Here is a 17,937-nt window from a genome sequence, read left to right as displayed (position 1 = left end):
TTTGCCTTGAACGAAATCTGATTAAAAACACAGCTTCCATTTGGATATGGAAAGTTAATAAAAAAATGAATTTCAAGGTGAAAGTTTATTTTATAGAAAACAATTTTTTTTCAAGGATGGGACTCTTCCTTAAACATGGGAGATGACTTACTAAATAGAACAAAAAGATCTGAGTGCCAGGTTTAAAAAGACAGTAGTCTTGGACTCTTCCTATACTATACATTATTGATATTCGAAGCAAGAAAGGTATGTCATATATACCTAAAGAAATGAATCTAGGATTTATAATTTTTGAGGGAAATGCATTTTTAGTCTACTAACCATAATATGCATTATCAGAAAGATTAAAGTAAACACTTAGGAAAGCAGTTACAGCAAATGGGTTCACTGGTGAATTTTATCAAACATTTAAAGAAGAAATTATACCAATTCTCTAAAATCTCTTTTAGAGGATAGAAGCAGAGAGAATACTTCCTAACTCATTCCATGAGGCCAGAATTACCCTAATAACAAAGCCAGGTGAAGACATCACAAGAAAAGAAAACTACAGACCAGTATCTCTCATGAACACAGATGCAAAAACCGTCAATGAAATATTAGCAAACTGAATCCAACAATGTATAAAAAGAATTATACATTAAGAACAAGTGGGATTTATTCCACGTATGCAAGGCTAGTTCAATTAATTGAATTCAAGGAAATTCAAGGAAAGTCAATTAATGTAATCCATTACATTAACAGGTAAAAGAAGAAAAATCACACGATCATATTAATAGATGCAGAAAAAGCATTTAACAAAATCCAGCACTCATTCACGACAAAAACTCTCAGTAAACTAGGAATAGAGGGCAACTTCCTCAACGTGATAAAGAATATATATAATTTTTTTTTTTACAGCTTTCAAAATGCTAATGCCAAGCCCTCATGAATGGGATTAGTGACCTTATATGAGACCCAGAGGGCTCTCCAGCACCTTCTACCATGTGAGAACAAGTGGGAAGGCATTATTTATGAGCCAGGAAGCCCTTGATAAATGCTGAATCTTCTGGCACCATGATCCTGGACTTCTCAGCCTTCAGAACTGTGAGAAATAAACGTTTGAGTTTTATAGGCCCCCCCAAAAAACCACCCTCAGCTAATATCAACATTAATGGTGAGAAACTTGATGCTTTCCCACTAAGATCAGGTACAGGCAAGGATGCTCCCTCTCATCACTCCTTTTCAATATTATATTGGAAGTTTTTGCTAATTCAACAAGACAAGAAAATGAAATAAAGGTATATATACTCGGAAGGAAAAAATAAAACTGTGTTTGTTCAGAGATGACATTATTGTCTAGTAGAAAATCCAAATAAATGAATTAAAAAACTCCTGGAACTAGTAAGCAATTACAGCAAGGTTGCAGGGTACAAGATTAATATACAAAAGTCAATTGCTTCCAATATACCAACAATGAACAAGTAGAAATTGAAATAAAAAATACAATACCATCTATATTAGCATCCCCCCAAATTAAATAATCAGATAGAAATCAAACAAAATATGTATAAGATCAATATGAGGAAAATTACAAAATGCTAGTGAATGAAATCAAAGAACAACTAAATGAATGGAAAGATTTTCCATATTCATGGACAGGAAGACTCAATATTGTCAAGATGTCAGTTCTTCCCAACTTGATCTCTAGAGTCAATGCAATCCCAATCAAAATTTCAGCAAGTTATTTTGTGAATATTGACAAATTGATTCTAAAGTTTATAAGGAGAGGCAAAACCCAGAATAGGTGACAAAACTTTGAAGGAGAAAATAAAGTTGGAGGACTGATGTTACCTTACTTCAAGACTTTTAATATAAAGCTACAGTAATCAAGAGAGTGTGGTACTGACAAAAGAATAGACAAATAGGTCAACGGAAAATAAAGAACCCAGAAACAGGCCCACAAAAATACAGTCAACTGATCTTTGACAAAGGAGCATAGGCAAGACAATGGAGTAAAGGCATTCTTTTCAACAAATGATGCTGGAATAACTGGACATCCACATGTGGAAAAGATCAATCTAGACACAGCCTTACATTCTTCACAAAAGTCAACTCAAAATGGATCACATAACCTAAATGTAAAATACAAAACTACAGAACTCCTAGAAGAAAATATAGTAGGAAACCTAGATGATAGAACTACTACTTATGTAAAACGACCTTCTCCAAGGCACATAGTAATAAAGCTGACAAAAGTCAATGACAAATAAAAAATATTAAGGGCAGCAAGGAAGAAGAAAACAACTTACAAAGGAATCCCTATCAGGCTTTCAGCAGATTTCTCAGGAGAAACCTTACAGGCTAGGAGAGAGTAGGATGATATATTCAAAATTCTGAAAGAGAAAACCTTTCAGCCAAGAATACTCTATCCAGCAAAAATATCCTTCAGATATGATGGAGAAATAAAAACTTTCCCAGATAAACAAAATCTAATGGAGTTCACTGCCACAAGACCCCCCCTACAAGATTTGATCAAGAAGGCCCCCATCCAGCCCCACTCAGCTTCAACCCTGAGAGAGCTGACAACAGCCTTGCAGGCTGGAGGCCTTCAGCAACTGTAAGCCCCTGAGCCTGGAAACCAGCCATGCTGGGGGCCTACTCACTTAACAGAAAAAATGCAACAGGACTGTGCTATTAGATCTTGCAGCCAACTGTGCTGGGGCTCCCCACATCTGACAAAGTGACTGAAGGGGTCCACAGCAGGCACATGCAGCTGAGATTACAACCAGCTGGTGAGGGAGACAGACTAGACTCCCTGGGTACCTGCAGCAAGAGCAACCCTGCTACAACAGAAGGACACATGTAGCCCATACAGGAGTCACTCCTGGAATATCTGGAACTGGTGATGAGAGGGAAGCACACTGCTGGGCCTCAAAAATCATCTCTTATATAAGGCCATCTCTCCAAGATGAGGAGACAAAGCTGACCCACCTGATACATAGATATAAAAACAGAGGAAGAGGCAAAAGGAGGAGGCAAAGGAATACGTTTCAAGCAAGGGATGAAACTCCAGAAAAAGAAATAAATGCAACAGAAATAAACAATCTACCTGACAAAGAGTTCAAACAGAAAATCATAAGGATGCTCAATGATCTTGGGAGAACAATGGATGAACACAGTAAGAACATAAGAAAAAAGTGGAAAATATAAAAACAAACTAATCAGAACTGAAGACTACAATACTGGAAATGAAAAATTCACCAGAAGGACTCAATAGCACAGCAGATGACACAGAAGAATGGGTCAGTGATCTGTACAAAAAACTAGAGGAAATCATCCAAGCTGAACAGATAAAAGAAGAAAGAATTAAAAAAGAATGAAAACAGCCTAAGGGAACTCTGGGACAACATCAAGCACACTAACATTCATACTGTAAGTGTCCCAGAAGGAGAAGAGAAAGACAAAGGGGCAGGGAATCTATTTGAAGAAATAATAGCTGAAAACTTTCCTAACCTAAGGAAGATAACAGACATCCAAACACAGGAAGCACAGAGAGCTCCAAACAAGATAAAACCAAAGAGGACCACAGCAAGACAAATTATAATTAAAAAGTTCAAAAGTAAAGATAAAAATAGACTCCTAAAAGCTGCAAGAGAAAGGCAACAAGTGACATACAAGGAAAACCCCATAATGCTATCAAATGACTTCTCAGCCGAAACCTTACAGGCTAGAAGGGAATGGAACAATATGTTTAAAGTGCTGAAAGGAAAAAAAACCCACAGCCAAAAATACTCTACCCGGCAAGGTTATCATTCAGAATGGAAGGAAAGATAAAGAGCTTCTCAGACAAGCAAAAACTAAAGGAGTATATCACCAAGAAACTTGTTTTACAAGAAATGCTAAAGGGAACTTATTAAGTGGGAAAGAGAAGACCACAAATAGGAATAAGAAAATTATCAAAAAAAAAAAAAAAAGGCAATGAAATCACTGGTAAAGGCAAAAATACTGTAAAGGCAGCAGATCAAGCATCTTTGAAGATAATATGGAGATCAAAAGACATAATTACTAAAATGACCTATTTCAGTGATAAGAGGGTAATGGATACAAACACATAAAATAATAGGTTTGATATAATATCAAAAACATAAACTGTGGGAGGAGGGGAGCAAAAAGGCAGAGCTCTTAGAAAGAGGTCAAACTAAAGAGACCATCAAACTCAATATAGATTACCATATACATAGATTATTATATATGAACCTCATGATAATAAAAAACAAGAAACCTATAATAAATATACAAATAATTAAGACCAAGGAACCCACGCATAATACTCAAGAAAGCCATCAAGCCACAAGGGAAGAGAGCAAGAGAAGAAGAAAGAAACAGAGAATAATTACTAAAACACCCAGAAAAAAAGTAACAAAATGGCAATAAGTACATATTTTTCAATAGCTACTTTAAATGTCAATGGACTAAATGCTCCAATCAAAAGGCATAGGGTAGCCAATTGGATAAAAAGACAAGACCCAGATATATGCTGCATACAGGAGACATATTTCAGACCTAAAGACACTCACAAACTGAAAGTGAAGGAATGGAAAAAGATACTCCAGGCAAATGGCAATGAAAACAAAGCAGGGGTAGCAATACTTATATCAGACAAAATAGATTTTAAAACAAAAACTGTAACAAGAGACAAAGAAGGGCACTATATAATGATAAAAGGAACAGTCCAACAAGAGGATATAATACTTATGAATATCTATACACCCAACATAGGAGCACCTAAATATATAAAGCAATTATTCACAGATATAAAAGAAGAAACAGACAGTAACACAAAAATAGTAGGGGACTTTTAACACTTTACTTACGCCAATGGATAGATCATCCAAACAGAAGATCGTTGAATCTTATCCTATGGATAAAAGTCCAGGACTGATCACATATTAAGCCACAAAACAAGCCTCAATAAATTTAAGAAGACTAAAATAATACCAAGAATCTTTTCTGAACACAAAGGTACGAAACTAGAAATCAATTACAGGAAGAAGATCAGAAAAGCCACAAATATGTGGAGATTAAACAAAATGCTATGGGACAACAATTGGGTCAATGAAGAAGTCAAAGGAGAAATCAAAAAATATTCAGAGACAAATGAAAATACAACACGCCAAATATCTATGGCATACAGCAAAAGTGGTTCTAAGAGGGAAGTTTATAGCAATTCAGGCCTACCTCAACAAACAAGAAAAATTCCAAATAAACAATCTAACAGTACACCTAAAGGAAGTGGATAAAGAAGAACAAAGCCCAAAGTCAGCAGAAGGAAGGAAATAATAAAAATCAGAGCAGAAGTAAATGAAATAGAGACTAAAAAAAATACAGAAAAAAATCAATGAAACCAAGAGCTGGTTCTTTGAAAAGATAACAAAATCGACAAACCTTTAGCTAGACTCACCAAGAAAAAAAAGAGAGAAGGCTCAAAGAAAAATCAGAAATGAAAGAGGAGAAATTACAACAGAAACATCAGAAATACAAAAGATTATAAGAGAATACTATGAAAAGCTATGTGCCAACAAATTGGATAATCTAGAAGAAATGGATAAATTCTTAGAATCATATAAACTTGCAAAACTGAATCAAGAAGAAATAGGGAATCTGAATAGACCAATCACAGTAAGGAAATAGAAACAGCAATCAAAAACCTACCACAGAATAAAAGTCCAGGACCAGATGGCTTCCCTGGTGAATTCTCCCAAACATTCAAAGAAGACTTAATACCTATCCTTCTCAAACTCTTCCAAAAAATTGAAGAGGAGGGCAAGCCTCCTAATTCATTCTATGAAGCCAACATTAACCTGATACCAAAACCAGACAAGGACAACACAAAAAAGGAAAACAACAGGCCAATATCACTGATGAACATTGATGCAAAAATCCTCAACAAGAGGCTGGCCTCATGGCCAAGTGGTTAAGTTTGAGTGCTCTGCTTTGGGGGGCCAGGGTTTTGCTGGTTTGGATCCTGGGTGCAGACATGGCACCACTCATCAAGCCACGCTGAGGCAGTGTCCCACATAGCACAACCAGAAGGACCTACAACTAGAATATACAACTATGTACAGGGGGGCTTTGGGGAAGAAGAAGGAAAAAAAGTTCAAAAAGAAGATTGGCAACAGATGTTAGCTCACATGCTAATCTTTAAAAGAAAAATCCTCAACAAAATATGAGCAAATCAAATATAACAACACATTAACAAGATCATACACCGTGATCAAGTGGGATTCATTCCAGGAATGCAGGGATGCTTCAACATCCACAAATCAATCAACATGATACACCACATTAACAAAATGAAGAATAAAAATCACATGATCACCTCAATAGATGCAGAGACAGCATTTGACAAGATACAGCATACATTTATGATAAAAACTCTGAGTAAAATGGGTATAGAAGGAAAGTACCTCAACACAATAAAGGCCGTATATGACAAATCCACAGCTAATATTCTCAATGGAGAAAAACTGAAAGCTGTGCCTCTAAGAACAAAAACCAGACAAGGATGCCCACTTTCAGCACTCTTATTTAACATAGTATTGGAATTCTTAGCCAGAGCAATCAGGCAAGAAAAAGAAATAAAAGGGATCCAAACAGGAAAGGAAGAAGTGAAACTGTCACTATTTGCAGATGACATGATTTTATATATAGAAAATCCTAAAGAATTCACTAAAAATCTTTTAGAAATAATAAATGAATATGCTCAAGTTGCAGGATACCAAATCAACACAGAAAAATCAGTTGCATCTCTATACACTAACAATGAAGTAGCAGAAAGAAAAATTAAGAATACCCATTTCCAATTGCAACAAAAAGAATAAAATATCTAGGATTAAACTTAACTGAAGAGGTGAAAGATCTGTACACTGAAAATTATAAAACGCTGAAAGAAATTGAAGAAGACATAAAGAAATAAATCCATGCTCTTGGATTGGAAGAATTAACACAGTCAAAATGACCATACTTCCTAAAGCAATCTACAGATTCAACGCAATCCCTATCAAAGTTCCAACAACATTTTTCACAGAAATACAACAAAGAATCTTAAAATTTATATGGAACAACAGAAGACCCCAAAGAAGCAAAGGAATCCAGAGAAATAAGAACAAAGCTGGACGTATCACAATCCTTGATTTAATAGTATACTACAAAGCTATAATAACCAAAACAGCATGGTACTGGCACAAAAACAGACACATAGATCAATGGGACAGAATCGAGTACCCAGAAATAAACCCACACATCTATGAAGAGCTGATTTTTGAGAAGGGAGCCAAGAACACACAATGGAGAAAGCAGAGTCTCTTCGATAAATGGTGTTAGAAAAACTGGACAGCTGCATGCAAAAGAATGAAAGGGGACATTATCTTACACCATGTACAAAAACAAACTCAAAATGGATCGAAGACTTGAATGTAACATCTGAAACCATGAAACTTCTAGAAGAAAACATAAAGCAGTACTCTCTTTGACATCAGTGTTAGCAGCATAATTTCAAGTACCATGTTTGAGTGGGCAAGAGAAACAACAGAAAAAATAAACAAATGGGACTACATCAAACTAAAATTTGTGCTCAGCAAAGGAAACCATCAACAAGATGAAAAGACAACCTAACAATTGAGAGAAGATATTTGCAAACCATATATCTGATACGGGTTAATATCCAAAATATACAAAGAACTCATACATCTCAACAACAAAAAAAACCTAACAACCCAATTAAACAATGGGCAAAAGATCTGAACAGAGATTTCTCTAAAGAAGATATACAGATGGCCAAGAGGCACATGAAAAGATGTTGAACATCATTAACTATCGGGGAAATGCAAATCAAAACTACAATGCGCTATCACTTCACTCCCATCAGAATGGCTATAATTAACAAGACAGGAAACAGTAAGTGTTGGAGAGGATGTGGAGAGAAGGGGACCCTTATACACTACTGGTGGGAGTGCAAACTGGTGCAGTCACTATGGAAAACAGTAAGGAGACTCCTCAAAAAATTAAGAATATATCTACCATATGATACAGCTATTCCACTGTGGGGTATTTCTCCAAAGAACTTGAAAATGCAAATGCATAAAGATACATGCACGCCTACGTTCAATGCAGCATTACTCACAATAGCCAAGGCTTGGAAGCAACCGAGGTGCTCATCAAGGGACAAATGGATAAAGAAGATGTGGTATATACACACAATGGAATACTATTCAGCCATAAGAAATGATGAAATCTGGCCATTTGTGAGAACACGGATGGACCTTGAGGCTATTGTGCTAAGTGAAATAAGTCAGAGGGAGAAAATCAAATATCATATGATCTCACTCATAAGTGGAAGATAAAAACAATGACAAACAAACACAAAGAAATAGAGATTGGACTGTTGATTACCAGCGGGGAAAGGGGGAGGGTGGATGATGAAAGGGGTGATAGGGCATACGTGTGTGGTGATGGATTGTATTTAGTCTTTGGGTGGTGAACATGATGTAATGTACACAGAAACTGAAATACATAATGATATACACCTGAAATATATTCAATGTTATAAACCAATGTTACCGCAATTAAAAAAAAGGCCCTCATACTTGGGGGGGGGGAGAAAGAAAGGGGTTACAAAGCAAGGAGATAAATAGGTAGACAAAATCAGAAAATTGAAGCTCTCTATCAGAACAGGTTAGCAAACACTCAAGTATAACATTAAAGCTAAAGGGAAGGAAAATATCAAAAGTAAATATAATCTCGTCATTTTAACCACAAACTCACAACACAAGATGGAGTAAGTTGTGACAATAATAACTTAGAATGGGAAGAGGGAAGGCATGGAATCAGCTTAGTCCAAGGAAATAAGAGGCTATCAGAAAATGGATTATTTCATCTATGATATTTTTTATACAAATCTGATGGTAACCACTAAAAAAATAATCAGAGCAGAGACACAAATGATAAATAAAGAGAAAACTGAAAACCATCACAGAAAACGACCAAACTGAATTGGTAGTCCAAAATACACAAGACAAGAAACAAGGGAAATGCAGAAGAATTGGAAAACAATGGATAAAATGGCAGCCTTAAGCCCTCATATATCAATAATCACTCTAAATATAAATGGATTGAATTCTCCAATCAAAAGACACAGAGTGGGTGGATGGATTAAAAAACAAGACCCAACAATATGCTGCCTCCAGGAAACACATCTCAGATCTAAAGACAAACACAGGCTCAGAGTGAAGGGATGGCAAGCTAATGGCAAACAAAAGAAAGCAGGCATTGCCATACTTATATCAGACAAAGTAGACTTCAAGAAAAACAGGCAATGAGAGACAAAGAGGAGTAGTATATAATGATAAAAGGGACACTCCACCAAGAGGACATAACACTTATAAACACATATGCACCCAACATAGGAGCAACAAAGTACATAAAGCAACTATTAATAAACCCAAAAGGGGATATTAACAACACCACAATAATAGTAGGGGACCTCAACACCTCACTTACATCAGTGGATAGGTCATCCAGCCAGAAAGTCAAGAAGGAAATAGTGGATTTAGAAGAAAAACCAGACCAGATGGACTTTATAGATATATATAGAACACTCCATCCAAAAACAGCAGAATACACATTTGCCTCAAGTGCACATGGAACATTCTCAAGGATAGACCATATGCTGGCAAACATGGTAAGCCTCAACAAATTTAAGAAAATTGAAATCATATCAAGCATCTTTCCTGACCATAATACTATGAAAGTAGAAATCAACTACACAAAAAAGCTGGGAAAGTGACAAATATGTGCAGACTAAACAACATGCTACTGAACAACCAAGGGATCTTTGAAGAAATTAAAGGAGAAATCAAAAAATATCTGGAGACAAATGAAAATGAAAACACACCATACCAACTCATATGGGATGCAGCAAAAGTGGTCCTAAGAGGGAAATTCATAGCAATACAGGCCTATCTTAACAAACAAGAAAAATCCCAAATAAGCAATCTTAAACTACACCTAACAGAATTAGAAAAAGAAGAACAAACAAAGCCCAATGTCAGCAGAAGGAGGGAAATAATAAAAGTTAGAGCAGAAATAAAAGAAATTGAAAGAAAAAAACAGTAGAAAGATCAATGAAACAAAAAGCTGGTTCTTTGAGAAAATAAACAAAATTGACTCACTAAGAAAAAAAGTGAGAAGGCTCAAATAAATAAAATGCAAAATGACAGAGCAGAAATTACAATGGATACCACAGAAATACAACAGATTGTAAGAGAATACTATGAAAAATTATATGCCAACAAATTGGACAGTCTAGAAGAAATGGATAAATTCTTAGAATCATATAAACTTCCAAAACTGAACAAAGAAGAAATAGAGTAGCTGAATAGACCAAACACAAGAGATTGAAACAGTAATCAAAAACCTCCCCAAAAATAAAAGTCCAGGACCAGATGGCTTCTTTGGAGAATTCTAATAAAACATTCAAAGAAGATTTTATACCTATCCTTCTCAAACCATTCTAAAAAGTTGAAGAGGATAGAACACTTCCTAACACATTTTACGAGGCCAACATCACCCTGATTCCAAAGCCTGATGAGGACAACACAAAAAAGGAAAATTACTGGCCAATATCCCTGATGAGCATAGATGCAAAAATTCTCTACAAATATTGGTAAACCGAATACAGCAATACATTAAAAGGATCACATACCATGATCAGTTGGGATTTATACCAGGGACACAGGGATGGTTCGATATCCACTAATCAAAACAAGACAAGGGTGCCCACTTTCACCACTCCTATTTAACCTGGTACTAGAGGTTTTGGCCAGAGCAATTAGGCAAGAAAAAGAAATAAAAGGATTCCATGAAACTCTCGCTATTTGCAGACAATGTGATTATATATATGGAAAATGCTAAAGAATCCATCAGAAAACTATTAGAAATAATCAAAAACTACTGCAAAATTTCAGGGTACAAAATCAACTTACAAAAATCAGTTGCATTTCTGTACTCTAACAATGAACTAAGAGAAAGAGAACTCAAGAATACAATCTCATTTACAATTGTAACAAAAAGAATAAAATATATGGAATAAATTTAACCAAGAAAGTGAAAGACCTATACAATGAAAACTGTAACACATTATTGAAATAAATCAATGACATAAAGAAATGGAAAGATATTCCACGCACATGGATTAGAAGAATAAACGTTAAAATGTCCATACTACCTAAAGCAATCTACAGATTCAATGCAATCCCAATCAGAATCCCAATGACATTCTTTATGGAACTAGAACAAAGAATCCTAAAACTCATCTAGGGCAACAAGAGACCCTGAATAGCTAAGGTAATTCTGAGAAAAAAAGAACAAAGCTGGAGGCATCACAATCCCTGATTTCAAAATATATTATAAATCTATAGTAATCAAAATAGCATGGTACTGGCACAAAAACAGACACACAGATCAATGGGACAGAATTGAAGGCCCAGAAATAAAAACACACTCATATAAATATGAGAAGTATGATATGATATGATACTGAGTATGATATGATATGATACTTAACATGATATATGATACTGAGTATGATATGATATGATACTGAGTATGATATGCAGAGAGAGCTGGGGGAAAGTTTGGCACAATAACAGCAGAGGACAGAGTTTTGAGACAGCTAGAGAGAACCCAGAATGGAAAGAGTAGGAAAGGAGGGAGTAGAACTCTCTGGAAAATCATGAAGAGCAGAAATAAATGACGATTTTAAATGATTTTCAGGAAGGATAGAGGAGAGAGGAGGAGAAGCATGAAAGGCAGAAAGCAGGCTGCGTATCCAGGACAAAGAAGAAATATTTAAAGACATTTCTGAGGAGAGTATACAGGAAACGCTATTAAGCTGGGTCTAACAGTTTGAATCCAAAGCTGAAAATTAAGGAACTCTCACCCAATCCTCCCATTTAAAGGAACAAGAGAGCCAAGATGAAGAAAAAGAGAAAGTAGGAAGAGAGGGAGGGAGGTAGTGAGGAAAGGGGACAGGTATCATGTATTCCTGATCAGAGTGTGTCTTCAGGTTAAAGACATTAATAATTAACATCAATCAAACAACCATTATACGCAAAGGCACTGTTTTAAAGGCTTAAGATTATCTCATTTAGTCATCCAACAACCCTATGAGGGTTATTTCCATTTTAAAAATTAACAAAGTTAGGAACCAGGCAATCTGGTCTCAAAGCCCACATTTTGACTAGGACCCTAAAGCATCAGAACTAGATGAGGAGGCAATCAACCCAGAACACAGTGATTCAGACAATGTCCAAGGGAAGCTGATTGCTATTTCAATCTTCTGTAAATTCTTGTATTTGTAGTTTTTCCATTTGAATTATGGGTATCCTGTTTAAAATAGAGGTGTGGGTAGCATATAAGGATGGAATGGATGAAAGGACAATGACCCCCTCTGTTTTACTTGGACTGCTTTCTGTACTGGCCCTGACACATCTTGGTCTCATTCTTAGGGCTTTCCTTCAAGTTGGTTCCTATCTAAGATTCTTTTCCTTTCCCCTTTCATCCACCAAACTTTACCCAACCTCAAAGATCCACTTCTCCTTTCCTAATCTCGACAGTTCCAAATTCTTTACTAGATAACTGAGTAGTTGCATTTATCAAAAAATTCAGTGAAGTGATGTCAGAAATCCACTTAAATTTCTTTTAGTAAGGGAAATTCCTTACTGGTAACGGCAGTTTTGTTATTTCCCCGTTTAGGAATACAATTCAAGATGCTTCTACTGAGTGTCTATTATGTCCAAGAACCTAGAGTGTGAAGTGGAGGAATCCTTCTCGTTTCGGTATGGTAGAGTGAAAAAGCAGAGCACCTGGAGTCAGCCTTGGGTTTAAATGCCTTCCACTTGCTACCTGTGTAGTCTTGGAAAATTATTTAACTCCTACGAGTTCTGTTTCCTCTTTTATAAAACATGTTCTTAGGACAGCTGTAAAAATTAAATATGAGATAAGAGATAGGAAAGTGTCTGGCCCACAGGAAGTGTATAATAAATGTTCCTTTTCTCCCTCTCATTTCTCTGAAGCTAGGATCTTCCTGCTTCCTGAATTCTACTAGCTTTTCCAAGCTTTTCAAGAAACAAGCATCTCATTAAAATCTCTGATCTACTTCTGAAAATACAAGGTCAGATGCCATCTTGCCTGTTATGTCAAAAACTGATCCTGGTATTGGTCCATGTTGTTTAAACAGTTGGCCCAATAAACAATTTGGACCATTCTGACAAAATATTCTAATTCACTACCCCATTCAATTCTGCAAGATGATTTAACACCTCCATTCTACAGATAGATTCTCTAGAGACTTCCATTGTAGTACTAATGCAAAGGAATAATTTTAGGGCGTTTCAAACTGGTAAGGAAGTTATGTGGACAACCCAACTAGGATAGACAAAAAAGACAAAGAAATGCCAAAAGAAAAAGATACACTTGTTTTAAAACACTTGTGTCTTAAAAGCTTGCGTTAACATTTATATCATCTCTAACTGAAAAAGAAAAATTTCAAAACATACTCGTCCAAATCCTGTTTTGGGATGCCACAGTGCTGATCTAATAGGCACGCAACCCACTTCCAGATTTCGGTCAGTGGGATGGTCTTATATCAAGATCAACTGCTAAGCCCCTTGGCAGGTTCATCCTTTACTTGAGGCATCTGTTTACAAAAACTCCTTCCATAGAGAGAAGTCTAGAAAGTGCACATGGCCATGGTACCTACTATGCTGGTCCAGGCTCTTCTTGATGGTTACAAACCACAGGTTAGCAGGAGAAAAGGTTCTACCTGAAGGATGTTTAGTTAGCATAGAAAATATTTATGAATTACACTCAACTCCCTTTTATTTACCATGAAATTATAGGAGCTAAATTCCATGGCTTAATTATGACTTTCCTTGAAATTCTCAACACTTCTCTATAGATCTTTTGTTTCTTGACACATCTCCTCTTTTAAAACTTCCCTTTCTTGTACTAGTAATGCTGATATTAAAGCTAACAGCTAATTCTATGCTCTTGGATTCAATGTAAACTTTATTGTTTCTTCTCTGGATTTCATGAATTCAGAAGTTAATTCAATTTACATTTACTGAGGGCCTAAAGTATACTAGGCATTGTTACAGATGATGGGAATACAAAAGTACATATATTAAAGTCCCTGTCCTCATGGGGGCCTGTACTCTACTGTAAGGGAAAAAAAGTAAAAAGAAAACTCAAAGGGAGGGAGAGAGGCAGGGATACATTTCACATGGATTTTCTATAACCCGAAGGGAGAGAGAAGATGACCCGGTCACTTTTTCTGAGTGGAAGTAACACCTGCTTCACACTGTGTGTCTTAGGAGGGTTGCTTGGCAGCAACGAATTCTTTCAAAGGAAGTTTCAGTGACTAAATTCCTTTTACAGGGAATTTCTTTATAAAATTCAAGGTATTTTTCCCAAGGGAAAAAATTCCTCAACATATAGATTAATCTTTTGGAGAAGAAAAGGGAGATAAAATCATCAATATGTCTTGGATATCTCTTTCACTGTCATCTCTTTCCAGACCATAGAAATGCCTAGGGACCTTAAAGTTACAACTTCCAAACCTTTTTTTTTGTACGCTTACCTATAAAATGAGGGCACTAGGCTAGATACTAACAATAATAATAAGTGACATTTATTGAAAGATTACTATTCCCAAGAGATGGATTCAAGTTAACCATGACAAGAGCAACAACAAATAATAACAGCACAGACAGAGCACTTTCTGGTAGAAGGCCCTGTTCAAAGCATTTTCCATATAGTAACTTAATAATCTTTCCAACAACATATGAAGTAGGCACTATTAATAAGCCCATTTTTATAAAAAAAAAAAATAGAGTTTAGAGATTAAGTTACTTTCCCAAGGCCACAGAGTAGGTAGAGGAGTCTAGATTCAAAGCTGGGCGGTCTGCCTCCAGAGTTCATGCCTGATTCTCATTTGATTCTCACAACCTCATTTTAAAGATGAAGAAACTGAAGTACAGAGAGATTAAATACCCCGTCCAAAGGCACAAGCCAGTAAGTGGTGGTGTCAGGATTTGACCATGGGCATTCTGCTCCAAAGTCTAGACACCTAACCATTATGCTCTACACTTCTGATGAAATGGCCGAGACCCCTTTCAGCTCTATACTTCCACGATTCTCTTCCTGTCTGAGTACTGATTATATCTAACAAGGCTCATACTTTGCTAGTATATATGGTGTTCTAAAAAACTTTTTTAGATGGGAAACATTATTTATGTTCTTAAGTTTGATAAGGTAAATCATCACTTTCAAAAGTTTGAAATTTTGTTAAGAAAATCTGTTCTCTGTAGAATTAGCAAGGAAACAAGTAAAGGAAACTGGATAGCAAGTCAAGACTTCCTAGATGTTTTAGGGGTCACTCACGCATTTCTTTAGCTAAGATTCTTATGGTATAATGATATTTATAGCACATTTTAGAAGATTTGAAATACGCTATCATATAAACTCCAGCTATGTCCAGCTAATGCCAACTGCACTGTGTTAAACCAATGGCAGTTAATATTTTAGTGCAGTAAGCTCAACAGTGAAGTAACTGGAAAAATCAAAATCAGTGACATTTGAACTCTTACTAGGAGTTATTCTTTTATGGGAGAAGAGAAAGGAAAATGCAGCCTTCAGGAACAAGTCCATGTGAAGGATTTGTTCATTTTTCAGTCTCCTGGCAAAGTTACCTATGGGCCTTGTTTCCTAGAACACTAACAGGTTTCTTCTAATTGGCTAGAAAAAGGGTGTACAAACAAAATACGATGCCGTTCATGTGTGTGTGTGTGGGGGACGCTTCCTGCTAAGGCATGCCAAGAAGCTCCTATGTTTTGCCAAAATAGACAAGGCAGGTTCGTTTAGAAGGAGGAGACTGGTAAACTACATTCAACTACTGTATGGCCCCCACATGCTTCGTGATGACAAATAACTACCCTTGTAGGGTGTAGTGTAAAGGGAATTAGCACACTAATTTTCTCAGCTTTGGCTTTGTCTGGCATGCAACATTCTAACCCAAAGAACTTTTTGGTCGGTATTGTGCATTTCACATTCTTTCACACCCTCAGGATAAAGTCATTTGGAAAGCTTCCCATCTTCACCGCATATGCCCCTTTCCACAACTTACCTCATCATCCTTCTTGGCTGTGTTTGCCAGTGAGAGGTCTACACATGTCCACATCATTTTAAGAAGTATAACACCAAGACATAGACTTTTCAGGGAGAACTGACTCCAAAAGAGTGAGATCACCAATAAGCATGGGCAGTGAATCCAGGAGCGCAAGGCCACCAATATGTGTGAACTTATTAATCATAATTATTATTTTTTTCTAAGAAAAAGATTTCCTTAGTCAAACCTCCAGGGCATCAGATCAAAGAGGGTTAGTGCCACAGCTGGACTATATTTTCCAGCCAATTGGCCTGGAAAGGAGAATCTAGACAGTGTCCTGGCGACTGTTTAAGACAGCGGCAATCCACAAAAGAGAAGAAAAAGAATTCTTTAGATGAACTTTTTAAAAAGTCTTCCTTTACTTCTCCTTACTTTTATGGACAGTTTGAGAATAATGTCGAAGCCCTGGGGGATGCTCTAGGTAGGCACTCTATAAGAATTACTGACTCTGACAATTCCTATATAGATAGGAATTGTCATTCCTATATAGATAGATATTCCTATATAGACAGAAACAAAAGGTTTTAATTCAAAGTACAAGATTTTTTTAAAAAAGACTATATATTTATAATTAATTATCATAAAAAGCATATCCCAAACCTACTGGCAGAGTATTTGATCAATTTTCTATTTCCAGTTTGATGTAAGTCACTAAGAACCTTACCAGGACACTGTAAAATCAAGCTAGATAGGGTAGCTTATTAATAAAATCACAATAGGAGAAATTTAGTTACATGCCCTGGAAGTTCTCCCAAAAATGTATAAAAAGAAATTATAAAAGTGACTATTAACACACAACGAGAAAAAAAGCCACAAAACCCAAACCCCACTAAGTCAGAAGCATAGCAATACACACAGGAATCGTGAAAATGAGAAAACAGAAAGCACACAAAAGGATTTTATGAATTACAGAGAAACAAGATGTGAGAATGATTGTGTAAAAAAAAATTGAAGCAGACAAACAAAAAGCATTTCTATAGTTAAGGAAAGCTGTTTCTCACCGTTCTGAACAAAATGGCTGAGCTAAGAGCCTCTGATTGGCTATGCCCATATACCCTCCTCCTCATCCTATGGGGAGAGATGACAAAGGGAACGTGCCCCAGAGCAGCATGGGAATGAAAAAGATTTGGTTAGTATTTAAAACAAAGACATAAGCATAATGTAGTAGAAGAAAATGGTCTCTAATTTCTTGACTCTTTATTTTAGATTTTAATTCCCTAAACTACCAAAATTAGTAATTAGTTTGTCATTACATTTCTCCTCTTCCTATCTTTCCAAGATGCTTCCTCTATCCCAGGGCTGGATCTGGGCAAAATGATCAAGTTGGAGGCGTTTCTTTATTTTTTGCCTTTTCTTCAACCCTTCTCCATTTCTGTTTGCTTCCCACTACTCCCAGGCATCCATTTCCTTGTATTTATTACCAAAACCTGTTTCAAGGAAAGGATCTAATACTCATCATATATACACTGGCATAAATTTAATTCTAAACATCAGGAGGCAGGCGGAGAAAACAAAATGATCTCTTGCCAAGGAAAGACTGCTGACATGAGGCAGACAGCTCTCCATTTTGCCTACATTAAAGACTGGTACTGTTTTCCCTTGAAAATATAACGCTCGCCTCAACTGCTTAGCAAATGTCATCAGACTATGACAATACCTTCTGAATCTCAGAA

At 36.2% G+C, this 17,937-nt stretch overlaps 1 protein-coding gene across 11 annotated transcripts in view; it reads right to left on the bottom strand.

Annotated features, from left to right (window-relative positions):
- Nucleotides 1-17,937, bottom strand: part of ERC1 (ELKS/RAB6-interacting/CAST family member 1) — a 519,222-nt gene that overhangs the window by 70,059 nt on the left and 431,226 nt on the right. The window contains exon 19 of one of the 11 annotated variants that reach the window (XM_046661747.1): nucleotides 17,266-17,332. The exons of the other annotated variants lie outside the window; for them this stretch is intronic. Within the exon in view, the coding sequence (XP_046517703.1) occupies nucleotides 17,306-17,332 (27 nt within the window). The 3' untranslated portion in view covers nucleotides 17,266-17,305. The remainder of the gene's footprint in view (nucleotides 1-17,265; nucleotides 17,333-17,937) is intronic. 11 annotated transcript variants of the gene reach the window in all.

This window comes from Equus quagga, chromosome 1 (genome assembly GCF_021613505.1).
Source record: "Equus quagga isolate Etosha38 chromosome 1, UCLA_HA_Equagga_1.0, whole genome shotgun sequence".
NCBI lineage: Eukaryota > Metazoa > Chordata > Mammalia > Perissodactyla > Equidae > Equus > Equus quagga.
This window is presented reverse-complemented; position numbering and strand designations above follow the sequence as displayed.